Source organism: Dermacentor albipictus, chromosome 1, assembly GCF_038994185.2.
Source record: "Dermacentor albipictus isolate Rhodes 1998 colony chromosome 1, USDA_Dalb.pri_finalv2, whole genome shotgun sequence".
Classification (NCBI taxonomy): Eukaryota; Metazoa; Arthropoda; class Arachnida; order Ixodida; family Ixodidae; genus Dermacentor; species Dermacentor albipictus.
Window position 1 is genome coordinate 35,660,754 of NC_091821.1, and position 25,901 is coordinate 35,686,654.

General features: G+C 48.4%; 1 protein-coding gene across 2 annotated transcripts in view; it reads left to right on the plus strand.

The window, feature by feature from the left end:
- The window catches only part of LOC135901055 (stearoyl-CoA desaturase 5-like), a 33,515-nt gene extending 8,012 nt beyond the window's left edge, over positions 1-25,503 (plus strand). The window contains exons 1-5 of one of the 2 annotated variants that reach the window (XM_065430702.1): positions 7,180-7,543; positions 12,149-12,405; positions 20,105-20,235; positions 22,719-22,924; positions 23,701-25,503. In XM_065430702.1, coding sequence (XP_065286774.1) covers positions 12,171-12,405; positions 20,105-20,235; positions 22,719-22,924; positions 23,701-24,157 — 1,029 coding nt within the window. In that variant the 5' untranslated portion in view covers positions 7,180-7,543; positions 12,149-12,170 and the 3' untranslated portion in view covers positions 24,158-25,503. Of the gene's footprint in view, positions 1-7,179; positions 7,544-12,148; positions 12,406-20,104; positions 20,236-22,718; positions 22,925-23,700 lie in introns of those variants that run through there. The other variant, XM_065430700.1, reaches the window with a different exon arrangement.
- The last annotated feature ends 398 nt before the right edge of the window (positions 25,504-25,901 follow it).

Consider the following 25,901-nt stretch of genomic DNA (forward strand, 5'->3'; position numbering starts at 1 on the left):
CATGTCCCCCCCTCTCCCTCCCTTCACTTTCGTTCCCAGAGATCGTGAATGTAGCATGTATACACGCTGTGTTATTTTCTGCGCTAAATACCACAGGGGGGCCCTACACTGATAACGTGTCATAAGCGCATTTGCACATCTGCTGCCAGACTGTAACGCTTGGCAGTCAATACAGATGCGGCATTGTGGTAAATATGGCTCACAAGTAGCGAAACAATTCTAATGGAATTTTAATTAGCCATTTTAGAGACGATATTATATTTCCAAAATTCAAGCCCGTCAGTCATGTTCTCCCAACAACAACGTCACAGAATTCGTCGTAGGTACTACGGCGTGCAGTATTTTGACTGTGAGCAGCCCTGAACCCAAACGAATATTAAATAGCACGTCAGTGACGATGATTTGCTCATCCTATTAGGAAACTCCATCTGCTTTCCTGCTGCGCGGTTGACAACGCTATGACAATTACGAGTTCTCTTCATTCTGATCCATAATGCTTTTCTTTATTTGCCGTTATTGGCAAACCTGATTATTCGAGCTTCGGTACCACCACAACCTTGGGAACGGAACAGAGCTCGCTTCGCGTCGATTCCGGGCGTTACCATGCCAAAAAAAAAGAGAGAGGGGGGGGGGGGGGTCCAATGAAGCCAGTGCCAGCGAAAGCTTACGCTACTGTGGCTCTGCACTCGCAATGGAGAGGATAGAAATATCGACGTCACTGGTGCAGTATTTCATATGTATTTCCGTACTGCCATACTCGGCCACCCACAGTGTCAAAGTACTGCAGGCTTTAGCACCCAAGACGATCTTGTTCAGAGAAGGAATCTTTAAGTTATTAATATGGCTTTGGGGTCCTCAATTCCAGAATTGCAATGTTTCCTCTAAGATTGTTATCTAAGCTGTTGCTTAAGATATCATACTTTAAGATTGCGCGGACTAAACGGAAGAGGCACCCAAGAGCCACATGGCCTAACTATGTTTAGCGACCTCCGCTCCTATCATGAGCGCACGGCGAGTGGTTTAGCGACCACTTAGCAAATTAGCCAGCGCATTCATGCAATTACGTAGGATGTTGATAAAGCTGCAGCCGCAATTCTGCGGCCCTACACTTCTGGTACATGGGGTACAACATGAGCTCGGGCTGCTGGTTACCGGAGCATCTTAAGCAGTTAGGCCCAGTCAAGCCGGCGGAAAGAGCGGTGTCTTCAGACATGACTCAGTTTTGTACTAAAAATGATCAAATCTTTTTTTTTCCTTTAAAGCGTATTCTATGTCAGCTGTGACACCCTGTATAAGATACACAACCTGTTTATACTGCACAACCTAGCTGTCTAAGCTGAATAGTAAGCTATTCGAATTAAATACGCTAAAAGCTAGGTGCATGCGTTTGTGCGTGCGTGTGTAAAGTGTTCTCGAAAAGCCGGTGACATGGTTTTCTTCTCGATAGTCGTCTTCGAAAGTATGCATGTTTATCTAACACGCTTATCTCCAGCACCGTTACGAAAAGTTGTGGCTGACGTTATGGCGTCCGCGGCGTTCCGTCTGTATTTTCTTATTGGAATGCACGCAGTTGTTCCTCCACCCACAAACCTCGAGAAATCCTTAATTGTTCAGTCTGCCGCTCTTGACGTGCTTTCCCTTTCTTTTTTCCTTTCTTTTCTCCTTTCCTTTCTTTCTTTTTTTTGGCAGGCCCGCATTGACGCAAATGGGTGATGTTATTGGTTCCGCCTGCCAATGCAGTCACCGACATGCCGTCATGCATTGCGACTCGCTCCAGTGACGGTGGTAGCTTGCATACCAAGAAATCGACGATGCGCCCAAACAATGACGAAATTGGCATCCACCGATATCGTAGCCACACAATGTTATGTTGCAATGACGTCTTGAACGAGCCGTGCCCATAAAATAGCCTGGATCATTTCTTTCTCGTTCCGAGGTCAGGCACGAGCGCCGAGGCTAGAGACCAAACCCGTGACGTCATACACAGCAGGATAATTCTAACCGCTACAGCAGCTGTTCTCTGCTATTTGGCTACGCTGATTTCTAAGGCTTTCGATTACTTTCATAGAATGCCATGTACCATCATAACTGACCTACAAGTATTATGCAAATCGAAAGCACATGTTGGAATCGATGTGAAGCGAAGCTTTAGTGGAGCAGTTACTAAATAGTATGCGCCATTGCGTATACCGGAATACTGGACTCACTAAAGCTCTCTAATATCTAGTAGCTGCAGGGACCTTGATGGTTCTGTGTGGAGGCCACCATATATTTATTGTATTACTGTGTATTACTTCCTGCATTTACTGCTGTGCTACTAGTGAACCAACTGTGACATATATTTGATTTGGGACGCAGCGTGAATAGACAATAGATTGTGAAAATTTAAACTCCATACTCCTGGTCTGTAGCAAAGGTGAAAGCGCAATTTTCATATTTTGCACACATCAGCGCTTGTACGAACATTGAGGAGACTTTCAACGATGAACAATTATGATAAACGCTAAACCACGTGCCAGTCTCCTTTGCGCATCTTTTCAAGCGCAGACAAATATGTCGAAAGCACTCGCGCACAGCCTCGGGAATCTTTTGCACAACGCTATGCTAGGGTAATGCCCGGCTTAGAGGCGTCAAGGGTGCGTTAACCCATGACGGGTAAATACCTTTCGTGCCATTCGCCGCGCAGGTAGCGTACTGAGATTGTGACAACCTTCACTTTTGGCAACAGAGTTACGTTACAAGAAGACGCCCGCTGTTTTTGTTGGCTTCCGATTTTGTTCTCCGAGCACTTTTTTCCGTTCTACGTTTCTCTAGGCCGTGTGTGTTCTGGGATTTCCTAGTTATTACAACACTTTATTTTATTTGTTCATTGTGGCTTCTTAGGAGACCTAGGCGAAAGACCAAACTGTTCAACGCAAATGTTTATGCCATGGAACCTAATGGGCAATGTTTGAACACGCACCTAAGCTGTCATGATTTGAACCTGCAAGGGTGTCTACCGACGTGGCCGTATTTGCCGACGCATAGCCAGCTTCAGTCTCCATACTCGCCTAGTCAATAATCGAATATAGTCCTTGCTTTTCTGTTCGTATTCGATTCGTGCTTTCGCTATTCGAAACTGTCGAATCCTCGTTCTGTTCGAATACGATAATGGGCAGGAACACCTGTTGCATTCTACAGGGAGAAAGACTGCTGCAAGTGCAGACTTCCATATCATTCTGCTGCATGAGAACCGCAGTTTTTGAGCAGATGAACCATCTCCTGAGCGAATACGTGGTGACCATTTCTGCGTAGTCGTCAAATAAGCATTTATCGCATTCGCCTGCTTAAGAATTGGCTGTCTCGATTTAGGCAAGGTGATTCCTTTGAACGGTGTGCTGTATTATTGCGCTTAGCAGAATGTAGTGCTCGTTGAAGGAGCTATGTCCATCTGGTGGTGACGTGCTGTTCCCGTTTTTTTTTTATTAAGGCGATTGTCATGATGTACCAAATATGATCACTTTTCGTCAGTTGACCTGAAATCTAGTTGATTATTAACGACGCCATATGCATCAAATAACGCGAATAACTATTATTACCAAACAAGACTCCACGGAAGCATTATATTTCACTTTGTTTACAAATTTGAAGTATTCGATATTTAATTTGATATTTTCGCATTTCGCAATATTGGCATTTCGTCCGGGTCAGAAATTTCGCTATTCAAACGCATCTTAACATTCCAATGAGCAGCTCATGCTGAGTCCTGGTGAGTTATAATGCTCCCATTCTGAATGCGCGATTTCGTGAGTCCGAGTGAGCCAGCTTACGTTTAATTCTGGTGAGTCTGAACCAATGGCGTAGTAACAAGGGGAGGGGGGCGTGGTCCCCGGGTGCCAGTTGGGAGTGGGGGGTGTCATATATGTCTGAAGATACCTCTCTTTCCGCCGGTTTGACAGGGCGTAAATGGTAAAGAATGCTCCAGTAACCAGCAGCCCGAGCTCATGTACCCGATGTACCAGAAGTGTAGTGCCGCATAATTGTCGGCTGCGGCTTTACCAACATCCTACATAATAATTACATGAATGTGCTGGATAAAATATTTGCTAAGTGGTCGCTAAACCACTCGCCGTGTACTCATGATCGGAGCGGACGTCGCTAAACATAGTTAGGCCACGTTGCTCTTCGGTGCCTCTTCCATTTAGTCCGCGCGATCTTAAAGTATGATACCTTAAGTAACAGCTCAAATAGAAATCATAGAGGAAACATTGCAATTCTGGAATCGAGGACCCAAAAGTCATATTAATCCCTTAACAAAAATTTCTTATCTAAACAAGATCGTCTTGGGTGCTAGAGCCTCTGACGCGAAGCGAGCTCTGTTCCGTTCCCAAGGTTGTGGTGGTACAGAAGCTCGAATAATCAGGTTTGCCAATAGCACCAAATAAAGAAAAGCGTTATGGATCAGAATGAAGAGAACTCGTAATTGTAATAGCGCTGTCAACCGCGCAGCAGGAAAGCAGATGGTGTTTCCTAATAGGATGAGGAAATCATCGTCACTGACGCGCTATTTAATTTTCGTTTGGGTTCAGGGCTGCTCACAGTCAAAATACTACATGCCGTAGTACCTACGACGAATTCTGTGACGTTGTTGGGAGAACATATGAATGACGGGCTTTAATTTTGGAAATGTAATATCGTCTCTAAAATTGCTAATTAAAATTCCATTAGAATTGTTTTGCTACTTGTGAGCCATATTTTCCACAATGCCGCATCTGTATTGGCTGCGAAGCGTTAGTCTGGCAGATGTGCAAATGCGCTTATGACACGTTATCAGTGTAGTGCCCCTTGTGGTATTTAGCGCAGAAAATAAAACAGCGTGTATACCTGCTACATTCGCGATCTCTAGGAACGAAAGTGAAGTGAGGGAGAGGGGGCACATGTGCGATATCCAAGGCGGCTGTGCTGATGCTGAAACAATACTCCCCCTCCCCCAAAATTTTCGATATCCTCGCCTTCCTCCCTACACCCGTGGGGAAGGGGGGGGGGGGGGAGGTTGACAGAAGACTTATGGGCCCCGGGTGCCGAACGACCTAGCTACGCCATTGGTCTGAACAAGTCCGAGCGGGTCTGCTTTTGGTGAGTCTGGGTGAGCGCGGATAGGACTGCTCTTGGTGAGCATGAATCCGAGCGAGCCCTAAGCTAAATATTTTGAGTCTGAGTGAATTCCGCCTTCATGGCTGACCTATCGGTAAAACAGAATCAAGGAGCGCCTTTGGAGATGCACTGGAAGTATCCCCTCGCGCACTCTCATGGGTAAACAGGAATAACCAAAGCAAGCGGCTGCGAGCGGAGTTAAAAAGATGGGGAGAGGAAAGTGATCAGCGCGCGGTATTGATCATGTGGCATCGGATGGCTGCGTATATTATGCTTTCCTCATTTTGATTGATCACCACGCCTCCTTAATATGACATGCGAGCGTGTCTCGTTAGATTCAGCTTGTGTTGTACCACAGCCACACCGTCGCTTTCAATGACCATTGAAATCAAAGAACATCGAAATCCACGAGTGTGTGATTGGAGTACTATACCGCAATCAAGCATTCACTTTCGACAACCATTGAAACCGAAGCCCACTGAAATTTGTCTAATTGGATCCGTGTTTGAGCTCGCGAGAGACAGCCAATGAGGCTTGCTAACTTCAGTGACCTTTGATTTCAATGTTCATTGAAAGCGAGTGTTTGGCATAGGCTGAATCGATTTTTGACTGGCAGTGGACGCAGTAAGCTTAGTGCAGTGAGTCAGCTCAGCTTCATATATCCACCCCTCTAGCGAACTCTGTAAGCTACGGATGTCAAAACGCATTGAGATAGTTTAATTCGTCATATTTCATTTAAACCTCGCAACCCCATTTTCCCATGCTGCCTCCACAAACACTTGCATTATCCAATTTACACACCCATTCAATGCCTTGCTCATACAATTCGTAGGGAAGGCCCAAGTTATCCAGAGAGCGGTGGCTAGTTTACGCCGTGGGTCAACGTGGTAAACAGCAGGGACACCCCGTCGTAAGCTGGCCGACACACGTGTTCTTGGGAGAAGTGAGGAATGCCCGAGATGGCACGGAGCGCGTCGTCTTTCTGGTAAGGTGGTCGTGCTGCAACCGACGGCCAATTCAGTCCGGCGCTCCTTTCCCAGCACCCTGACGGTGGAAGCAGCCCGAACGCGATGTCGTCGGTGGGACTTTCCGCGTTTAGGAGAGCGCGCCCGTCGACGATGACAAACTTTGCTCGCTCGGGAGACGTTTCCACTTCTGCCAGCCACCCCGTAGTTCGGCTTTCCTGCCAACCACACGTGCCCTCTCCACGCCAGCGCGACCGAGAGGATGCAAGAAATGTAAAAAAAAAAAAAGCGCGCGCGTGTTCCTCCTCACGCGCTCGCGCGTACTCCAGCGTTTTCCCTCCGCTCACGTCGCGCGCCCATTCATGATGAAGAAAAAAAAAAGTGGTCATTTGGTGAATGCTACATAAGCAATTGCGAATCTTTTTTTTTTTTTACTCATATGAATTATGGCAAGCAAACTTCAAAGCGAGATGAAAGCGCAGTTAGCTGAGCTAGCACCTCTTCTATATCACTCCGCCTTCTCTCTCGCCGCACGCGAAAGCGTTACTGAAGGCGAAGAGTGGCGGTGGGAGCCCGGTGAAGGTCCTTCGGCGAGCGACTGGAAACGGGCTTAGCGCTGGCAGCGTCGCCGATATACGATAACCTCCTCCGTCCCTTTCCCACAAAGCCAGCAGCAATCCGGCTCGTCTCGACAGAACTCCTCTCCGATTGTGAGCCCCTCCCAGCGCTTGCGGATGATTTTCTTCCTCTCTTTCGATGAACAGCAGGGAGGAGAGAACTGGAAGCCAGAGGCACACAAAAATTCGTCATGCTCCTTTCCCAAATCTGAAAGCCGCAACCATGCAGACGCCCCCCTTTCTCCCCTTTTACTGTTCTTTGTCACCGTGCTCCTTTCTCTCTACTCACACCCTTCGCCCTTCCGTTTCTTCACTCAAGAAGGTGGGTGGTGAGTGGGGGAAGGGTCCTGGCCTGAGGTTTTTACTTTACCTTTCTCTGTTGGTTCTTGCCCCTTTTTCTCGTCGCTTGTCGTCGGGAAGCGGTATTTAAGAAAGGCAGTCAGCTGCTAGGCTTCCAATAACCCTCCGCGAGTCAGCCCGAGACCGCTCTATTCTATTGCGCGGGCAGACGTGCAAGCCCTTCGGCATCAGCGAGCTTGTGTGCCCCGGACTGCTTGCTTAGCTTCGACTTCCGAGCAGCTCCGGCGTTCGCAGGTCGCCGCACGTGTGCCTCACCAGTGACTGACGCGTGTGATACCCGTCTGTCCAGTCGTCGGGACTCGAGGATTTACTCTTGCCTGGACGCCTGAGAGGAACACCTGCAATCTTCTCGAGTGCGCGCCTCACTTCGAGCCCCTTCTATATATATATATATATATATAATAGTACTGCCCGCTCTTTATACCCGCGCGAGGCCTGTGTCTTCGGCTGCTGACACCGTCCTAATAGGTAAGCTCACGGCTTTTTCTTCTTCCGCAGACAATGCAGTAAACAAGATTGGACTTGTTCTGGCGTGTTCACTGCATTCGTGCGGCCGCTTCTGTTAAGTCATGTTATTGTGAATCACTTACTTCACGACTCTTGGTCTTTCTGGTGACCGCGATAAGACAGCGATTCTTTTCAGGTATCTTTTTATATTTTCTTTCTCTGACGAGTAGCAGCCGATGCGACCTAATCCTCCTTTAAATTTCAATCTAAGGTAACAGTGCCTCGGCTGAGCTATTCGGTGAACACTCAAGTGGCGCGTCTTGTTTTTGCTTCTAAATATCTTTTTGAAGGCAGGACTCGTGTTGAAGAGTGAAAGAAAAGCTTTACGCTATGGGAGTCCGTAGTTCTCCTGCTGAAAGCAGTGTTACCATCCGAAAACAAAAGGTTCTTATGTGAAAATCACTCTTGCTATTATCGCAGAAACCCAGGCCGAACGACGCTGTAACTTCAGTACTTTCTCATCTTTAGAATTGTCCTCTTAATAACCGCTGTTTTCTGCGTGTCTGGTGTCGCACAACAGAGGCAACTAGCCAACCTTACCATCAATTATTAAACATCATAAAACCGATAGATGTCTAATGAAAAGCTCGAGTTGATTCATGCTACCAGCGCAAAATTAGATGGGGCAGAAAGAGAAGCAGACACTACAAATCAATTGTATTAGCACCGCTTCTGCTGGCATCACGTATATCTGAGGATGAACGGAGTGCATGCGTGTTAGCAATGCTTTGCTTCTGGTTCTTGCTTTATGTAGCCCTGCGTTTAGTAAATCTGTTGTCCATCGTTTGCAGTGTCTGCGTCTTCTGTGTCCCCTTTAATTAAGCCCTGGTAATACGAATGGAGAATTCGGCGACCAATTGGCCCGCCTAAGTGAATTACAACTTACAATTCTTCACACTCTTTCATTTAAACGCAAACGTCAGTTCTTGTGCTGACTTGCAGTGAAGATTTATTTTTTCCAAAATATTGTTTCAAAGATGTTCAATGTTACTCGTGGAGAAAGAAAAGTTCCTTTGATTCATTTATTGCGCAGGTATAGAAAATTAGAGCTGTGCCAGCACGCATTCATCGCTAGCCTCAAAGTGGTGAAAGCGTGTTGTCGGCAGCCTGCCAAATCTCGCACCTCCGTAAATCCTTAACGGAAGATGATCAACTCCCGTAGTTTCCGTCCTGACGTTTTTTCTCTTTCCTTTTACATGTGCCAGTGCCTCTGCTCGCGAGTCGGAGGTTGTGTTGTGGAGGGAGGCGATTGCGCTTTCGTCCATGGCGCTCTTTTCGGGCGCCTCGTGCATGTCAGAAAGAGCACCAACGCGCACCAGAAAGCAGTGGCCTGGTTGGCCAGTACATAGGCGAATTACTGGCATTCCGTATAGTAGCGATTCTCGCCTTTTCCCGCTGGACAAACTATTTGGTTTTATAACATGTGGCTCATTATTCTGGAGTTTTCCTGTTCGTGGCACAGTAGCGCGCGATAACAAAGCGCGACGCCCGCTTCGGCAGGACCGCTTCCTTGCCAGCAGTCCTAACTGGCAAGCCCCGAAGAACTATTAGAAGGCCGTCCGCTCTGATGCCCGTAGGCTTGCTTCAACTAACCACACAGTGACGCTTGGTTCGATTAGATCAGCTGACGTTGTGAACGGCACTGCACGTGCACAACGAAACGGCTTGTCGTTCCGTCCTATAACGTCACGATAAGTGCTTATCGGCAACCGATATCTCCCGGGCCCGTTCACAACGGATGCGCAGGTCCAATATAATCGACTCGGGAAGTGTGTTTGGAAAGCGCAGCAGATGGTTGCGTGTGCGCCATGAAGTAAGAAAACAAGGGCAGCGTGGCGGAAACTCGCCGATTCGAAACTCGGTGGAGTGCAGAGCGGTCTGCCCGGTATTTATACGCCCTTATCATAGTCTCGTATCCGATAAGCCACTGCAACGCGCCCGTGACCATGGGACCGCGTATATTGGAACGCGTTTCGAAATCACTTTCTGCACTACCTCGCACAGCGCGGCTCGGCGATATTGGCGAAACAAGGAATCGCGTGACCCCCACGAGCTCGACGCAACTTTCGATTTCGCGAGGATTATACATTGCAAGAGCGTGTGTGGAACGACCGCAGACTTCAGCTTACCCGTTGATCTGTAACTATGCCTTGGAAGTTTTGCTTGCCTCTGCTTGCTTTCGACAGAACGCAGCAATGTGTAAAATTTGGATTTCCGGCAACAGACAGTTTGCTGCGCTTGCAAAGCAAAACGAGGAACTGTATCCGAAATGCGAAAACAGCCCGCTTAAGTAAACAGCGCGCGCACGCGCCGCAAGAACGAAATCAAAAACCGCGCGGTGCACTTTCACCGGTGTCACCTTCGTTACAAAACTGTCCTCGCCGACGAAAATACGGCTGCTGAAACATTTCGTAGAGGAGCCCGCGCAGTTCGAGTGCAGTAGCCTGGTATAACGGCATGGCTATTGTCATTTCACCTGCCCATGGCACCCTTACGCCACCGAGTTCCTGGTGGCGACGACATGTATTACTTGGGCTTTAATGCTACAGATTTAGGGCATTGAAGGAATCTATCTCTTGCGCAGTAGCGCGAAAATCAATACTCGCGTTCAATATTACGGAAATAATTCTGAAAACTTGTCTGCCGGATTCAATATCGCTTACGTTTATCATTAGTATTCCTTATTACGCGGGAGGATGCTTCACTGTTTTTTCGACATGTCTCCTTATCACGACGAAAGGACCGCGTTTGTAAGTTGCACCCCAAAGGGTGGCTATTGGGCTGGTTGCTGAAACGTTGTCACCTTGTGCCTTCCTACCTACGAATTGCGCACTGCAAAAGTTTTTTTCCTTGTTTAAACAAAGTTGTACATATCGGAACAAGAAAACTTACCCCATAAAATCGAGCAAAAGAAAGCATGGACAAAGCGCTATGCGCAATGCGTTCAATTCAAAGCAGTCTACCCGCCACGGTTGCTTAGTGGTTATGGTGTTGAGCTGCTAAGCACGACGTCGCGGGATCAAATCCCGGCCGTGGCGGCGGCATGTCGATGGGGGCGAAATGCGAAAACGCACATGTACTTAGATTTAAGTGCACGTTAAAGAACCCCAGGTGGTCGAAATTTCCGGAGTCCCCTACTACGGAATGCCTCATAATCAGATGGTGGTTTTGGCACGTAAAACCCCATAATTTAATTCCAAGGCACAGTATTTTAAAGAGTGAGCTTTGTAAAGGCCGTACTTGGTAGCGTTGACGACTGCATGTTCGGTACTTACGCATGTTTCCTTAATAGTCACTGCTCAACGCAGATTCCTCGGAATGGCAATGCGCCCGTTCACTAAAAGGTTGATGCGCGCGTGTGAAAGTGCTCAACGAGCTGGTAATCATTCCCTTGTCATTTAAAGGGCTGACCACTTGGCATCGCGTAGTGGAACCTCGATTGTCCGCAGCGCAGCACTTGGCTTCCCCTCAAGCAAAATCTTAGTTTTTAGGGCAGCGTACACGCAGTGAAATGGGCACAGAGCTACGAGTAGCCGGGACCAAATTGGTCGCAACATCCCCGTCTAGTTAGTGAGCGATCGCACCCTATCCTACCATACCCGGGAGCCAAGGCACTCGGGCTCCATTTCTACCGGGCCAGCGTCTGGACTAATCAATAACATTTCGCTGTTTCTCTGGTGAATCTGTGAAACATCCAGCGAACAAAGAAACGTTTCGCGTGGACTTCGAGTCCGCAATGACCGGTGGTTTGTCGCCCCACCAAGGCTGCTCGCAAGGTTAATTACCATCGTAGGACAAGCAGCGCAAGTGCGTAACGAGTAGCGACCCCGACTTTCGGGCGGCTGACAAGTATAGAGGAGCGAGGAAAGAAATTTGCCTGGACCGATGGTGCTGGGCGTCACGGATAGAGCAGTGATATATAAATTGCCGACGTACGGTGAAGGCCGGAAATAATGTGCACTCTTTTCTCTACAATGGGCACCCCGTGAGGCGGATTGGAGTTCAAGGCTTTAGTTCGACGACAGCCGGTGATCATCGTTTGTAAGTGGCACGACTTTCGTGTGCCCACGAGTTTCGTACGCGTGGGCACACGCGTACGAAACATCTGGATAAGCTTGACGGGGCCGTAACAGCACCGTTTAAGGGCCCGTTGGCACATTTAAGTAAAGCAGTGAATCAGAGAAACTATACGAAGCAGGGTCTGGTTTTAAAAAAAAACGAAAAAAAAGAGGGGGGGGGGGTTGGTAGGTAGGCTAGAAGGCGTAGTATGCTATACTTAATAACCGTCACATAACGCTCACAAACACTCAAAACAGCCTAAATATGTCGTAAGAGCGGTTATGAGGGCGCGTATGTGCCGACAGAGCTTGTATAACTGCAAAGGGCTTAGATGTGTGGAAAGACGCACCTTCTCAAATGTTACCGATTGAGGAATTGGTGATGCTTCGACGCTTTCAGTCAACTATAATTGCTGTCTCCAGTTAGCTACTCACATTGATATCCCTGTCTTGTGTGCGCAGACCATCTCATGTTACCAGATTAATTTGCTGACTCTCTTTGGCGCAGGACTTGTTTCGCGCTAACAGCCATGGCTCCCCGGACCGAGACTGCAACCATCGTAGCGACCGAGGCACGCTCCAAGGTGGACCTCGAGCCAGCCAGTACCAATGAGGAAGACGTAATGACGCAAATGCCACCCCTCAAGTCAGAGCCCATGGAGATCATCTGGATCAACGTCTTCAAAATTCTCGTCATCCATGTGATGGCACTGTATGGCCTCTATGTTGCTGTCTTCGAAGCCAAGTGGATGACTATTCACTTCAGTAAGTTCCTTTCGTATCTCTTTGAGCATGATTCAAAATTAGCCATTGCCTTACAAAAACTTCCGACTGCACCCCGCTATGGCCAACATAGGAATGGTGAAACAGTCGTGCAGGTGCATTTCGCATTACACTAATGTGTAATACAAGGCGGCCGCTCGCAGAAGCCTGCTTGCCTCGGCAGACCTCTGCGTCGTCGTCGGTGCTATATACGTGGCGCATGGCGTGCACGTCGATTGCGTAGTAGTCGGGCGGCGCGCTTGGTTTACATCAGGTGCATTCCCGCGTTGCGAAGTTGGCGCACTTGCGCAGTTTACTTGGGCGCGGCGTTGCCGCACTACGGCACCAAATCTGTACCAGCAGAGCGGGCGTTCGCTCCAGGATTTACCACGCCGCGCATATGAAGATGGCAGCAAACGGGGGCTGTAATGGTAGCGAGGGAGCGAAAATAGTGCACTAAATATTCTAATTAATGACGAGCCAGCTTGGATGGCTCCAGATATAGGAAACAGGACTCGCGACGGACCAGAACAAAGCTTTCCTCAGTCCCCATGACAGCCTCCGTAAATACCCCCCCCCCCCCACCCCCGTCTCCCTTTCACATACCCGAGAACGTCGACATTAGCACTATACGCTTTATCGCACTGCATTTCAACATTTAATTTGCCCATAGCATGCTTGGGGAATTCCTTCCTTTCGATCAAAACGAAATGTTTGCAGGTGGGCGTGTAACGTGTGTGTAAAGTCGTTGAAACCTCCCTCTCACTTCAGACGTACACTTGTGCGCATGCAAACGCCCTTAAAATACCGCGAGGCCACCGTAGGCTTCGCTGATGGGTGATGAAGCACCGCGTAAAGGGTGGCCATGAAAACCGCACGCTCGCTGTTTGCGGAGCTCCTGGCCGCACGGTATATCTCGTATTTTGCAAGAAACGCAAACCAATCCGCATCGTTCTAAGAAAAAAAAAAAGCCTGAACGGGCGTACACAAGGTCCTAATGATTACGCGACTGAGTCACTCTCGAAACGCTTGCCGTCGTGGCGCCTGTCTCTGTTTCCGGGTGGAGTTAGTGTATATGCTACCACAGGTACCCTTTGGGAGCAATATACAGAAACTCTATTACCGGATAGCTCTTGCGACGACGATATACGGAGTGAGCGTTTCGATTGAACATTGCTCATTTCCGAAAATATGTCATCAGTGGTTACGGAAGCCCAAATGACAAACGACAAACCTTCGACATCGTCGAGGTTTGATAAGGGCTTTTCTGTATTGCTGCATTCTTTAACTTGCTCTTCTAATATTAACTACCACTATAGCAGTGCGTGAGAGTGGTTTGAGAAAACAGCACGGCTACTGCGTTGTGCCGATAGCGAAGAGTGTGACAGTGTTTACTCTGTGCACTCTTATCATTGTGAACTCTATAATAGAATAGTTTATTATTGTCCAAAATCAATCTTCCCGCCAGCCAAGTTTAGACAAATGTCAAGTCGCCAGTGGTGACCAATGGCGGTTATAATGACGATGATAATTAGCGTTCAGTTGCATGCAAAGAACGGGCGAACTGAATACGCACTTCTAGATGCAGTGCTCGATGACAGTAGCACCAAATCAAAGCGCTGCCTTAAGCTGCACTGAAGATGAACGTAGCAAAGCAGCTGAGTCACTCACCGCGGTTATACCTCCGAAATTGCGCTATGCGGAGTCCGAGGCCAAAGGTTCGATTTACGGCCGCAGTGATGGTAAACTTGGGGCGGGAGACTGGCGAGCACTGGGGTTCGGAGATATTACTGCCAGCGAAATACTGCTGGGTGGTAAAATTAATCCGGAGTCATCGAACTACAGTAACTGGCCATATTCGTGTTTGCCAAGACATTTGAATATTCACCACTCAATCAACACGACAGAAGTAAACTACACGCACTTCTTGACTGTGTCTGCAGCGATTTGGCCCTCAAGTAACATACGTATTCTGCCTGGGATGTTTTAAGTGGTAGTTGTTCAGGTAATAACTACAAACTTGTGCGAAGCCTTCGATCATCTGCTTGTTCGATGACGCCCTTTTCCTCATCCTTTCTGCATGGTCTTAAAAAGTTGGGGTCAGAAGTGTAATCGACTTCCGCGCTATTCCTGTCGAAGCTGGTGGCAAGTATATACAGGGAAATTGGACAGCGTCACTGTCCTCAATCCCACATCGCAAGTACTTTCCTGTGAGAGCTCAAATCCTCCGTCAGGTGACCCGTACGCTTCAACCTTTCTATCAGCTTATTCCTACGGCGAGCCCGGCTCTAATGGGCGTCGACACCAGCGCTCGGAAAGGAGAAAATGCCGACAGCTGTCTTCCGCCTCGTTTGTCAAATGCAAGCCAATCCGAGGCACCGAGGGGGCGTCAAAAAACAGACGCTCTCGGCTCCCGTCGGCTCCGTTTTGTGATAGCCTCGACCACGCGTCCCACACAGGGTGTGAACGGGTCGTGTCGTGTTCTTCTGACATATGAGTACCTCGTGGTAATCCCCACCATTTACATTAGCTTCCTGCCAAAAGCGTGTATGGGATGTGGTATTTGGCTAGAGCTCCTACAAGAGGCCCTCCAGCAGCTTATTTATGCATTCTGGTTCGGGATGAGATGTTTCCTGTCGTGGCGCTCTTCACTGCAGTTGAATTTCCTACCGTTGTTATTAATGGCTGAACACCGCAGCAAAGAAAAATCAGCGCCCGAAGAAAGCAAGTCTAGCGATATAATTTCGCAGGATGCGCACTGCATCACTCTTTATGCGCGAAAAGCAGGGAATAGAAATGACGTGCTGCAAGCCGGACCTGTTGCGGGAACAGCAGTGCCATTCTAAGTGACAGGTCTGGCTTATTGGGTGGATTGTTTAGACGTTTCTGTTCACACCGACAGTCGCGGGGGGGGAGCATCAGTTGCCTCTGATAATCCTGCCTCGCATTTCGGCTCTTTAGTGCGTGCATAAATTACAGCAGCCGCCGTCGCCATATGTATCTGTGCAACGGCGAGCAGAGCAACCGAGGAAACAAAACCTGAGCATTACCACCGCGGCACACTACTCGCAACACAACGTAAATTCGCGTCGCAACGAGAAAGGGGCGGCGATGGTGAAAGCAGCCAGTAAACTAACCCATCTATTTGCATTCTTCAGCCAGTTCCATGTTTGATTTCTTCTATACGGTGCCGACAGCGGCTGTCACAGCGAATGCGCCCTTCGTTGGTGTGTGGGCGATACGCAGAACTTCCCCAGTTGCTCCGTTTCGTCAAGCTTTCGTTCAGCCTTTCGCACACAAGTTTTTTTCTTTTTATACAAGTGAGCGCAGTTTTGCTCCCAACGCAATTGACGATGCTTAACAGAAACCTGTACTATTACTCTCTTATTGCGCACTATGTGGCTTATTTTTTCTTTATTTATAGGGGAATGGAGAAACGAACGTAAGGTATATATTGTTTTGTGCAACACCTCCACTGATTCTTTGGCAAATTGAGAAATCTCTCTGCGTGTTTAGCGCTGCCTTGAAGCATATTGCGTCTGTTCAGTTTTCATCAAGGTGCTTTTCCAAAGGCAAGCGTTTAACTCGTTCGCCAGTGAAGCATCTTGCCGAAATTGCTTTATCTTTCCTCCCCGTAGCGACTATAGGCGGTTATCTTAATGATGTTGAATAAAACATGGATCTTTTTTTTTTTCAGAACGGGCGCTTTCGTTTATTGCTAGATTGATTTTGTCCGTGTCGGTGGCTTTAAATGTGGCTTGTTTCTAAACGATGGGCGCGCGCTCTTCGTGTGTGTCATCTCCGACCTATCATCCCGTGCTTGGCTCGTGACCATTATAACATCTCCGATTTTCGTTAATGTCCTTTTCCTTCGCTTGCGCTTCGTGCGCTTCCTGCTTCCTTCCGAAGGCCTTTCCGCACCCGAGAGAGGAAAGGACACGTCATTCGTCCCATGACGTTCGCCCTGTGAAGGTGCTTAATTCTGCATAGAACTTTTGTTCGAAACACTATAGCCGGGCTGAGACGAACGAACGCCATTAGAGCAGTTATTTTAGGACCATATTCAAGCTCTGCTAGAAGCAGCGGCCGTTACAGAGTAACTAAAAGTGCGACAATCAGTGGGCAGCTTATCAACGTTCTTATTATTGTTGCCGTTTCAGTACTTTTACAAACATGAGTAAAAAAGTAGCGCGCATGATTGAGTACATAACGCGACTCTGTTATTTAAATCTAAAAGGGTCTATAAACAGTGCCTAAAAACTTAAAAAGAACTTGTCCGATAGATTGTATGGGCGGTACAAAACAAAACAAGGTAACATTAAAGCAGAGTTGTTTATGCAAAACGCATGCTTAACACGTATTGGATATTCTGATTTTTCTTTACAGTATTCACGGTGTATTCTTTAGAGTGGCAAATAAATGATTATATAAAATACTGATACAATCAAATTAAACGAATTGATTTCACCGGAAGAGTACCGATGGCGAAGGGTGCAGCAAACGAACACAACAAACGTCCTACATTATGCTCTATATTTATTACGCAGGACAGTGGAGTAGCCAAGTAGCTGTTTGGTACCTTTGTCACTGAATTTTCCCGAGGATACATCACCACGCAACCGCTTCCTTACCCTGATACGCCGTATAAACTGAAATCTTGCTGTATTGCGCCTATGTGGAGTGCGTACGTACTTATCGTTCCTACTTGGTTTTGCGTTTGCGTCTACTACGCAGGTGCATGATTTAGGTGATAAACATGTAGTACGGAAAAACAAAAATCAACCCAACAGACAAGTAGAACGGCGAAAGCGAACAACCACTGCTGCGTCACGTTCGCCGCACGCAGTACGCGTTCAGTGAAAGCCGACTTTGTATGCATGAATGCTCGCCCGTGGTCCGTGCGTCAGTCAGACCACTGCGGAAAGCGCGGAGCGCCATAACAAGGAAAGATGCGCCGCTAGTGAGTGTTCTCCGGCGGCCCCCGATTTTTCTTCTGCGTCACAATTCTTTTGTTTCAAGCGCACCGTCGTTGTAGCGGCGCGCGGCAGAATGCGCCACGTTCACTACACGCAATAGTAGATACGTGCCGGCGATAACGACAAAGGAGCCGCTCAATGGGCCCTTTCCCGTTCGACTACTCCCTGTATCTTTTTTTTTCTCCCTCGCTTGTGTCGAGCACCATTTATTCAACCTCACGCAGGTGATTGCTTCTTTCGTTTTTGGCTTTGGGTTCTGAACTGGCCGGTCTGAAAGCGATTTCCATTTTGTGCTTGCGTTGCGCGTCTCTGGAACCAGAAGAAACCGCCGGGGAGGCGTGGTGGCTATGGCGTAGCGCTACGAAGCCTGAGAGTGCGGGACCAAATCCCGGCCGCGGCGACCGCACTCCTTACGCGTGACATCTACTAAACGAAAGCTGCACGGTAGGATCAGTGGCACACAACGGACAAGCCATCCTCCCTTCTACGGAACATGCCACTGGCCGACCCGAGGCCCAGCCTTCGCTGCTCTGCCGGCAGTTGGAGTTGTGCTTATAGGGTGCAGGCAGAAGCTCCCCCGAGTCTTCGAAGTCTATTCAGCGCCATGCACGACCACAACTTTGGACATGGCGAGCGCGGGCGCGTCACAAGATCGAGACGCGCTATGAATGGACCTAAACCTTTCACCTTTAAGCACGTGCTGCTTTACACAACAGCACCCGGTGCAAGGGCTCGGTACTTCTGCGTGTCAGCGCTGCCACATTCCGCCTTTCGGACAGTGAGTATTCGCCCCAAAATGAGAACCGGTCTTCTAGTTATTTTCCCGCCGTTGGGTCAGCCGTGTCGAACTGGGACGAGTGCGACAGCGCAGCGAGAGAGACAAAGCGAGCTATTCAGAGCCATTCATGCCACGGAATGACATTGTCGCAGAGGCTTTTCAAGCACTCAAGGATCATAGTGGGGCCAAAGGGGGGGTGGCGGCGGGACGCAGCCGCGGCGCAGGATGTGACACCCTCTCAGCGGCAAATGAGAGCTTTGTTGTCGTTGCCCCGAAAATATCCCCCCCCCCCCAAACACACTCCCACAACTTCCTAGTACCCCAGTCCGTCACCATTCTTGCCCTTCCCGAGGCGCGAAACCGTAGTCGTGTCAGCTACTGGGGAAAATTGCTGTACCAAAAAGATACAGCTAGGCACGTCTGTACCTTTGGGTTTCATTTCCCAACTATTCTTGAAGTGTAAATTTCGGCGTTTCTCAGTTAACTTTTAGGCTGAGAAGCCTTTAGTTCTCATCCTTAGGTGCAATGGAGTAGCTGGAAGCAAACTACTCCCGACCTTTTAGCTCTATCCTTTCTGCTAAGTCTACCCTCCCCTATCGGTCACACTACAATTTCAGGCGTTCAGCCGGAAAGAATCCCGCGTCGGCGAACTGTGGGTACCGTGAGCTGAGAAGAGGAGCCCAATTCTCAGACTTTGCTTGCACCATCACACGACGGTGACGGGGTGGAATTCCAGCGCACAGGACGAAGCTAGGTCAAGGCACTGCCACCGCTTTTCAGAATTCTCTTCAGAAAGGCTTCACGCAGAGACCTGCAGAAGGCAAAGTCGTCGTTGCGCAGTAGCCCACCTGTTCATGGCGACATGTGATGGCTTTGCTGACTTTCAAGCGCACCTGACGCACTCTAGAAAAGTTTCCCCTCCCCCACCGCCCTTGCTTACTGAATAAGTGTTGTCAGATCAGGTGTGTCACTTTGTGCAGGCGGAAACAATGATTCCGAATCCCTTAGGAATCCGTTCTTCGGAAAACCACTTCGTGACCGCCAGCTTTCATTGTACGCTTCTTGCTTACGCAAGGGTGGCCTTGACCGACGTTTCAAACGTCTGTCAAGGCTGAGTGTGAAAAAGTACGACCCCCTTCTCCCTCTGTCATACATATATACAGAAATTTTGTTCCGTGGACTCCTAGGACAGCGATGCTGTAGCCGGCGGCGTTTATGGGCGCCTTCCAGCGGCACGTTGCGCGCAACGATATCTCTCCTCTGGAGACATGTCAGGCGTGGGGAGGCTGCGGCGCGGCAGTTCGTTCACATGTGAGCGCTGATGTTAAGTCATAGCTTCCGTGGCGACAGGCTGCGGCCAGTAGGGAACAAGTGGATTGTGGGCGCAAACGTAGCTGGCTGATCTGGCTTCGAGCTCCCGGCCGTGCTCTCTAGAAGGGCAACTGGCGGATTAGCTGCGTGGGTTGCCGTTGACTCGAAATGGCGACCCGACCCAGAGTGTGCTGTTCCGGAATGATTTGTACTAAAGATCGGGTAATAAGATATTAAAACTGGTTTGCTTTTTAAATTGTTTATTCCACACTGTTTACATTAGTGTCATGAGTTCACCCTAATAATTCTCTAATTACTTTCGTCATCCATGTGCGTCGGCGCTACTGTGTAAATAATGCCATACAACCTAGCCCACCAGTCTGTCCTTTTAATTATTGTGGTAGTCCTGAATTGTATTAACCCCACCCCCTTTGCATTCCTCTCTCAGGGCCTTTAGAGGTAATTTTTGAAATAAAAATAAAAAGGGTGACACACGATCGGATTCTATTCCTAAGCGCTAACGGGTTCTGGCGAATGACTGCTTAAGGGTGAGAAATCGGGAGCCACGATTCTATCTATGTACTTATTGACCGGAGTTCATTTTAAAGTTTTTTTTTCTTTTTTTTTTTCTTTGCAGCCTTGTTCTACGTCGTTTGCTCCGGCCTGAGTGTGACGGCTGGTGCCCATCGCTTATGGAGTCACCGTGCCTACAAGGCCAAGCTACCACTCCGAATGATTCTGATGCTGTTCAACTGCATGGCCGGACAGGTAGGGATGAAAGCTTTTGAATTTGTTACATCTGGTACTCGTATTTAAGCTTCTCTTTTTGGGAACGAGATGAAAAGCTTATTGCTTGTACAGTATATGGAACAAACAGGCCTCGTTTCCAGGAAAACACAAAAGAAAAATCTGAGGGGGCTTCCTAGTATAATTATATAAAACAAATTTGCTGTGCACTCAGCTATCAACTGGGGTAGCTAAATAATCTTCTATTCAAAACAATGTCTAATAAAAGGACAGCAGGCATGGACATCCTCAACTCTAACCCAGGTGGTGCAAGAAGTTTGTATTTTCATTTGGCAGAGGGAATGCAAGTAAGCATATATTTTTCATAGCCCAGATAAAACTGTGCTGCGGCAACATTGTCCAGTAGTATTCTATATGGAGATGGCACTGAAACAGGCAGTTTTTTTCTCCGTGGTTAGGGGCGACATTGGGAAGAAAGAACTGCGGAATCTTGTTTTTTTTTTCGCAAAGATCTACGAGGTTAGTTGTCGGTAGCCCCGTTTCGCGTCGTAAGGTTATGGCTCTCGCAATTCCTTCTACGCTTATCGTCGAGGGCTTCAGTGCGAACGGATATTGGAGTTTGTACGTGCGTGTTCGGTTAGGTTAACTTGCTTGACGCCGGCTTTCTTATTAGACGGATAAAACTAAGAGGAAGTGACACAAATCTCGGCGAAATGCTTTGCAGTGGAAATCAGCTGCATAGTTCGTGTTTTTCATAGATAGGAAGATGGCTGGTAATCTGCAGGCTGTAGTAACCAACAGGTGTACGTCAGCACGGGGAGAACGTTCGCATTTCAGTACACGTTTAAAGACTGCACTGCCGCCATATTGCGGCAGCCGGGCGTCCCGAAATGATCGTTTAGCCTTTCGCACTTTGGGACGTGCCAGCGATTCAAATCGATCTCATTGAGGGCCGCAAACAACCTCTGCTGGCAACTTCGCTGGAAGAAAGCGCGTGCTAGATGAGTGCTAGAAAATCTAGAAAATGAGTGCTAGATGAGAAAAAATAAAGTAAAGCTAGTAATCGAACAGCAGCATGTCAACACATTCTGCTTCCTTATTTTCAGCATGCGCATAGTCATAGCTTATTGAAGAAATGTGAATACCAAGGATCGCGGGCAACATGACCTGCCTGAGTGTTCTCTCGCCATTTTGCATCCCACATCGATCAATTTTTCCGGATGTTTCACCTTGCCCAATTTAGCTGGCGGCGGCAGATGCCCTTACATATGGGTATAAACAACTAGCCCACCTGTGTCTTGAATACCCTTACAAAAGGCGGTCACCACCCTAAAACAAGACTTGAATGTAGGCTCCCTAGTTGATGCTGCATTTTAACCAACTCACCAAAACCAGCAAACACAGAACTATAGCGAGAGTTTTTGACTTTGCGGCACTGACATACGGTCAAAGTGAGATTTGCGTCGCAAGAAGAAAGCGCCATCGCACGACCAAGGTCTGAGGCATACCACCCGAAGCAAGTAGAAACGGAGCGTGCTAGGTTTTCGCGATAGAAGCAGGAAGTGGGCGGGAGAGAAACTGGGCGTTTGTTGCATGCACCATCGAAGCGAAGCAAATCACTGGGTGAGGAGTGTCATTTAGAGGCTTTCACCTTCAGAAGTGAGGAAGTTGGGGTCGCTAATTGAAGACGGCGTCGGTGGGCATCGCGGATATTGCCAATGCTTAGCCTAAATATAGCGTTCTCGCCGGTGCCCTTAAGTGGACTGAGTACATGGTTACCTATTGTACATCTATCCCGGGGCCGCATTTGTACCTACACTTCAAAGGAGGCCGGCGTATGCAGAAGCGTGACCTTGCGCGTTGTCTCTGGCGGTCCTCTTGCTTTTGCTTCCACTTTGCAGGGAATTGAACGCTCAGTGACAGGATAATTCGCATATTTCCGCCACTTATACTTCCATAACGGAGGCATGCTCGGGAGATGTCATATGGAGAGCAACTGCAATGACATTTACTGCGTGTCTTTGTAGTCTTATGTAGTTGAAAAGAGTACAGATATCATTAGCTTAGAATGAAAGGTTGCTGAAACAATTTTCGCAGTAGAATCAGAACTTCGTTTTTTTTCTTTTTATAGAACGTCGAGGTTATTGCGCTATCTGTAAAGACGGCAGTATGATACACTATGTGCCACTGAACTCGTTCACTTCAGAAAGCATGAAGAGCCGTAGCATTTTGCACTCCATGTACCTCCTCTTACAATGCGTACACTGTTTTAATAATGCTACGTGCGACTGCAATATGAACTTCTGCGGGTGCAGTCTTGATTGTATGTCTTGCGTTTGTGCGCTCGTGTACTTCCACTCTTGTTTCACTCCGGCTGTACAGGTGTACGTTTATCATTGTCCCTTTCTCTCTGATGGAAGTTGCCAACCTGCTCCTCGCTTTCCTGTCAAGTGTCTATATGTTTTTAAATAAAATAATCCTAATTATTCTCATTTCATGCACAGAATGACATCTATGACTGGGTGCGCGACCACCGCGTCCACCACAAGTACTCCGAGACTGATGCCGACCCGCACAACGTGAACCGCGGCTTCTTCTTTGCTCACGTTGGCTGGCTTATGTGTCGCAAGCATCCCGAGGTTACCAGGAAGGGCAAAGCCATCGACTGCTCAGACGTCGCCAATGACCCCGTTGTCAAATTCCAGATGCGGTGAGCTGCTGCTTTTTTTTCTGCTGATGTTTTCGCAGGTCTGAAAATAATGAGCAACATTGCGCTGTTCGGCACTAAAGTATACCTTGCAAGATGCCTCACTCTACGAGATATATTGTGGTGGACAGAACACGTTGGTTTTGCTGCGCTTGGTCACAGTTGTACACTTTAAGTAGTCATTTACGCATTGCAAATAACGAGAGATAGCTTAATAGTATCTTTAAAGGTTAGCTCAGCGACCGGCTTTGCATGCTACTTAAGGTGAGATGGTGAGCATTGCGAAAAAAAAAAAGGTTAACAGCTGCGTAAATTCGGCTGTACACTTAGCCAGAGGACACTGCAAGCAAAAGTAATTAATGCCTTTAGATATCACGCAATTTGTGGACTTCAAACACGCTACTAGCCTTCTGCATGGTAGCCGCCATTGCGCGTATATGCGGCCGTATTCTTGTACGATCACTCTTGGCGGTGCATTCCCGTTATCCAGATTTTTCGTAACCAGCGCCAGACGTATCGGCATCTACGAGTGACAGCATTCTCCTCACCATGCCAACCAATTGGTCTTGCCATAGTGCCAGAAATGCTGCCGCCGCTCTACGCTGACGTGTCCGGTACTAGTATCGTGAAAGGATGGGATCGTCCGAGAATACCTTTCCCCATTATTTTGGTCTGCACCGGCTAACAATAGCTAAAATGTGCTACCTTGTGCAGGGCACTGACTAAGCAACTGCACTTTCGTAAGCCACTCGCTAAAGGTTCCACTCCCTTGCACCCAGGTACCACATCCCGATGACAATCCTGTTCTGCTTCATCGTGCCGACCGTGGTGCCGTACCGGTTCTGGGGCGAGAGCCGCTGGAACGCCTTCTTCGTGGCCGCCATCTTGCGCTGGGTGTTTCAGCTCAACTCCACCTGGCTGGTGAACAGTGCCGCGCACATCTGGGGCCAGAAGCCGTACGACAAGAACATCTCGCCGGCCGAGAACTTGGTCGTCTCCTTCCTGGCCATCGGCGAAGGCTTCCACAACTACCACCACACATTCCCCTGGGACTACTCGACCAGCGAGCTTGGATGGAAGTTCAACATCTCCACGATGTTCATCGACCTCATGGCCAAGATCGGCTGGGCGTACGACCTGCGTCAGCCCACCCGCGAGATGATCGATCAGCGGATAGCGCGAACGGGCGACGGCAGTCACCCGTCGCAACGGCACCACCACGAGCACGAATATTGAGTTAGATAGATGCCGCCCCGGACGCACCTGCTCTTCTGTCTGCCTCTTGGTTGGCCCCGCTCAGGCGCAGTGCACCCCTGCTGGGCAGCGCGGAACCACTGTTGAACATTCGTATGATTCCGGTGCTTGACGTCACGCGCCCATCTGGAAGATTACTTAAGTCCTGTACCCGGCCGCAGTGTTTTCGCTACTACATGTCATCACGCATCAACACCCACGAGGGCCCCCGCGACGCTATTTTTTTGCTGCTCAGGTTTCTCATTCGCTGCTTCACCGCGTGGCACGGGGCACAGACTACCGCGCGCACGACTGCGCAGGAAGGCTGCAACCTTCTGGAAGACGGCACTTTCACTCGGGGGTAGCGTGCTGCCTGTCAAGGTGTAACTCTTCTGTGCGTCGCGACGGCCCTCGTGAATAGTCCGCTGGACCCGCGTACTCGCGGACTAAAGACGTGTGATGCGTGGTGTTTGCATAGCCGTAGATTAGTACGCTAATGCTCGGTTATGCCATCGTGGAACCAGAATCTTGCGACCACAACTTTCCTTCGTAACGTGACAGATTTACGTGACATTTGTTTTTCTTTTGCTGGTGATACTCGCGAGAAACCATTTCGCCATGGAGACGGAAGAGTAGTGTTCGTGGCGCGCAGTTTGGACTTTTTTGTCTATTTATCGCAGGTAGTGCCTTAGGAAAAAGTAGTCAAAGTGCAAGTGGCCTCATTCGATTATCTCCCCAGAAGTCCCTAGAAGGCTACTGGTAGGAAGGCAATGAAGAAAACTGTAGGAAGCGTTGCCGAGGCTGAGTCTACCTACTTTTGACTCTTCACTAATTTATCGCACACAAGCGGTAAAAAGAAACCACCTCTGGTCTCATGTGAAATCGCTGTGTTGTACTTTGTGCGCTTTCCGCAGGCCAAGCCCGCCATGACGCGGACACGCTCACAGTATTTGAAAGAATGAAATATTCGTGTATTTGTTTTATGTTGTCGTTGTTAGCGTGTGTCGTCCACTTCCTTGATGTGACACTAAAATCATGTCACAAGGGGCTTGAAGTTATCCTATTGATGTCGCTAGCGGCACACGCCTATGTATTGTACCTTATTATTTTTGTGTTCTCGAGGGCATGTCATGTCGTTAGTGTTTAACATACTAGGTGTATCTGTAGGCAGTTTTGTCCAGTCAATTCGTTCCAATATGTTGTCTTTACCTACAGTGCAACTAATTGTGTTTGATGTTGCGCATTAACAACGCCCACGTATGCCTACCACCGATATTACTTAGCTACATCTAAGCATGTATATATCTACTTCACCATGTTGTTGCCCAAATAAAGTTATAAACTGAGTACTTGTGATTAAGGCTGCTTCATTACTCTTATGAAAGAGTGGAGTGTTTTGATGTTGCCATGTATATATGCATGTGAACTACACGTACTATGCATGCGCTGCCTTGCATGCTATACGCGAGGCAACGTGAAAACACTAGTCATCGACAGGCGTCTGTCGAGTTCCTGAAGTCTGCGCTAGTGTAGGGAAACGCTGACCGCTCTAAGGATTAAGTACCACAATGCGGATTGCGGGCGCTGCGATGCGGATTGCGAGATCAGCACAACCGTGTGGGTCAATTCAGCTCCTCCCGAGGCTAAAACAAAACAGCTCGAAAAGAGTTTCCCGGTCATGCCACGAAGGACCATGTCGTTGTGGCTGGAGAAACACGCGACATCTGTCGTGTATTCGTCCCTCGAC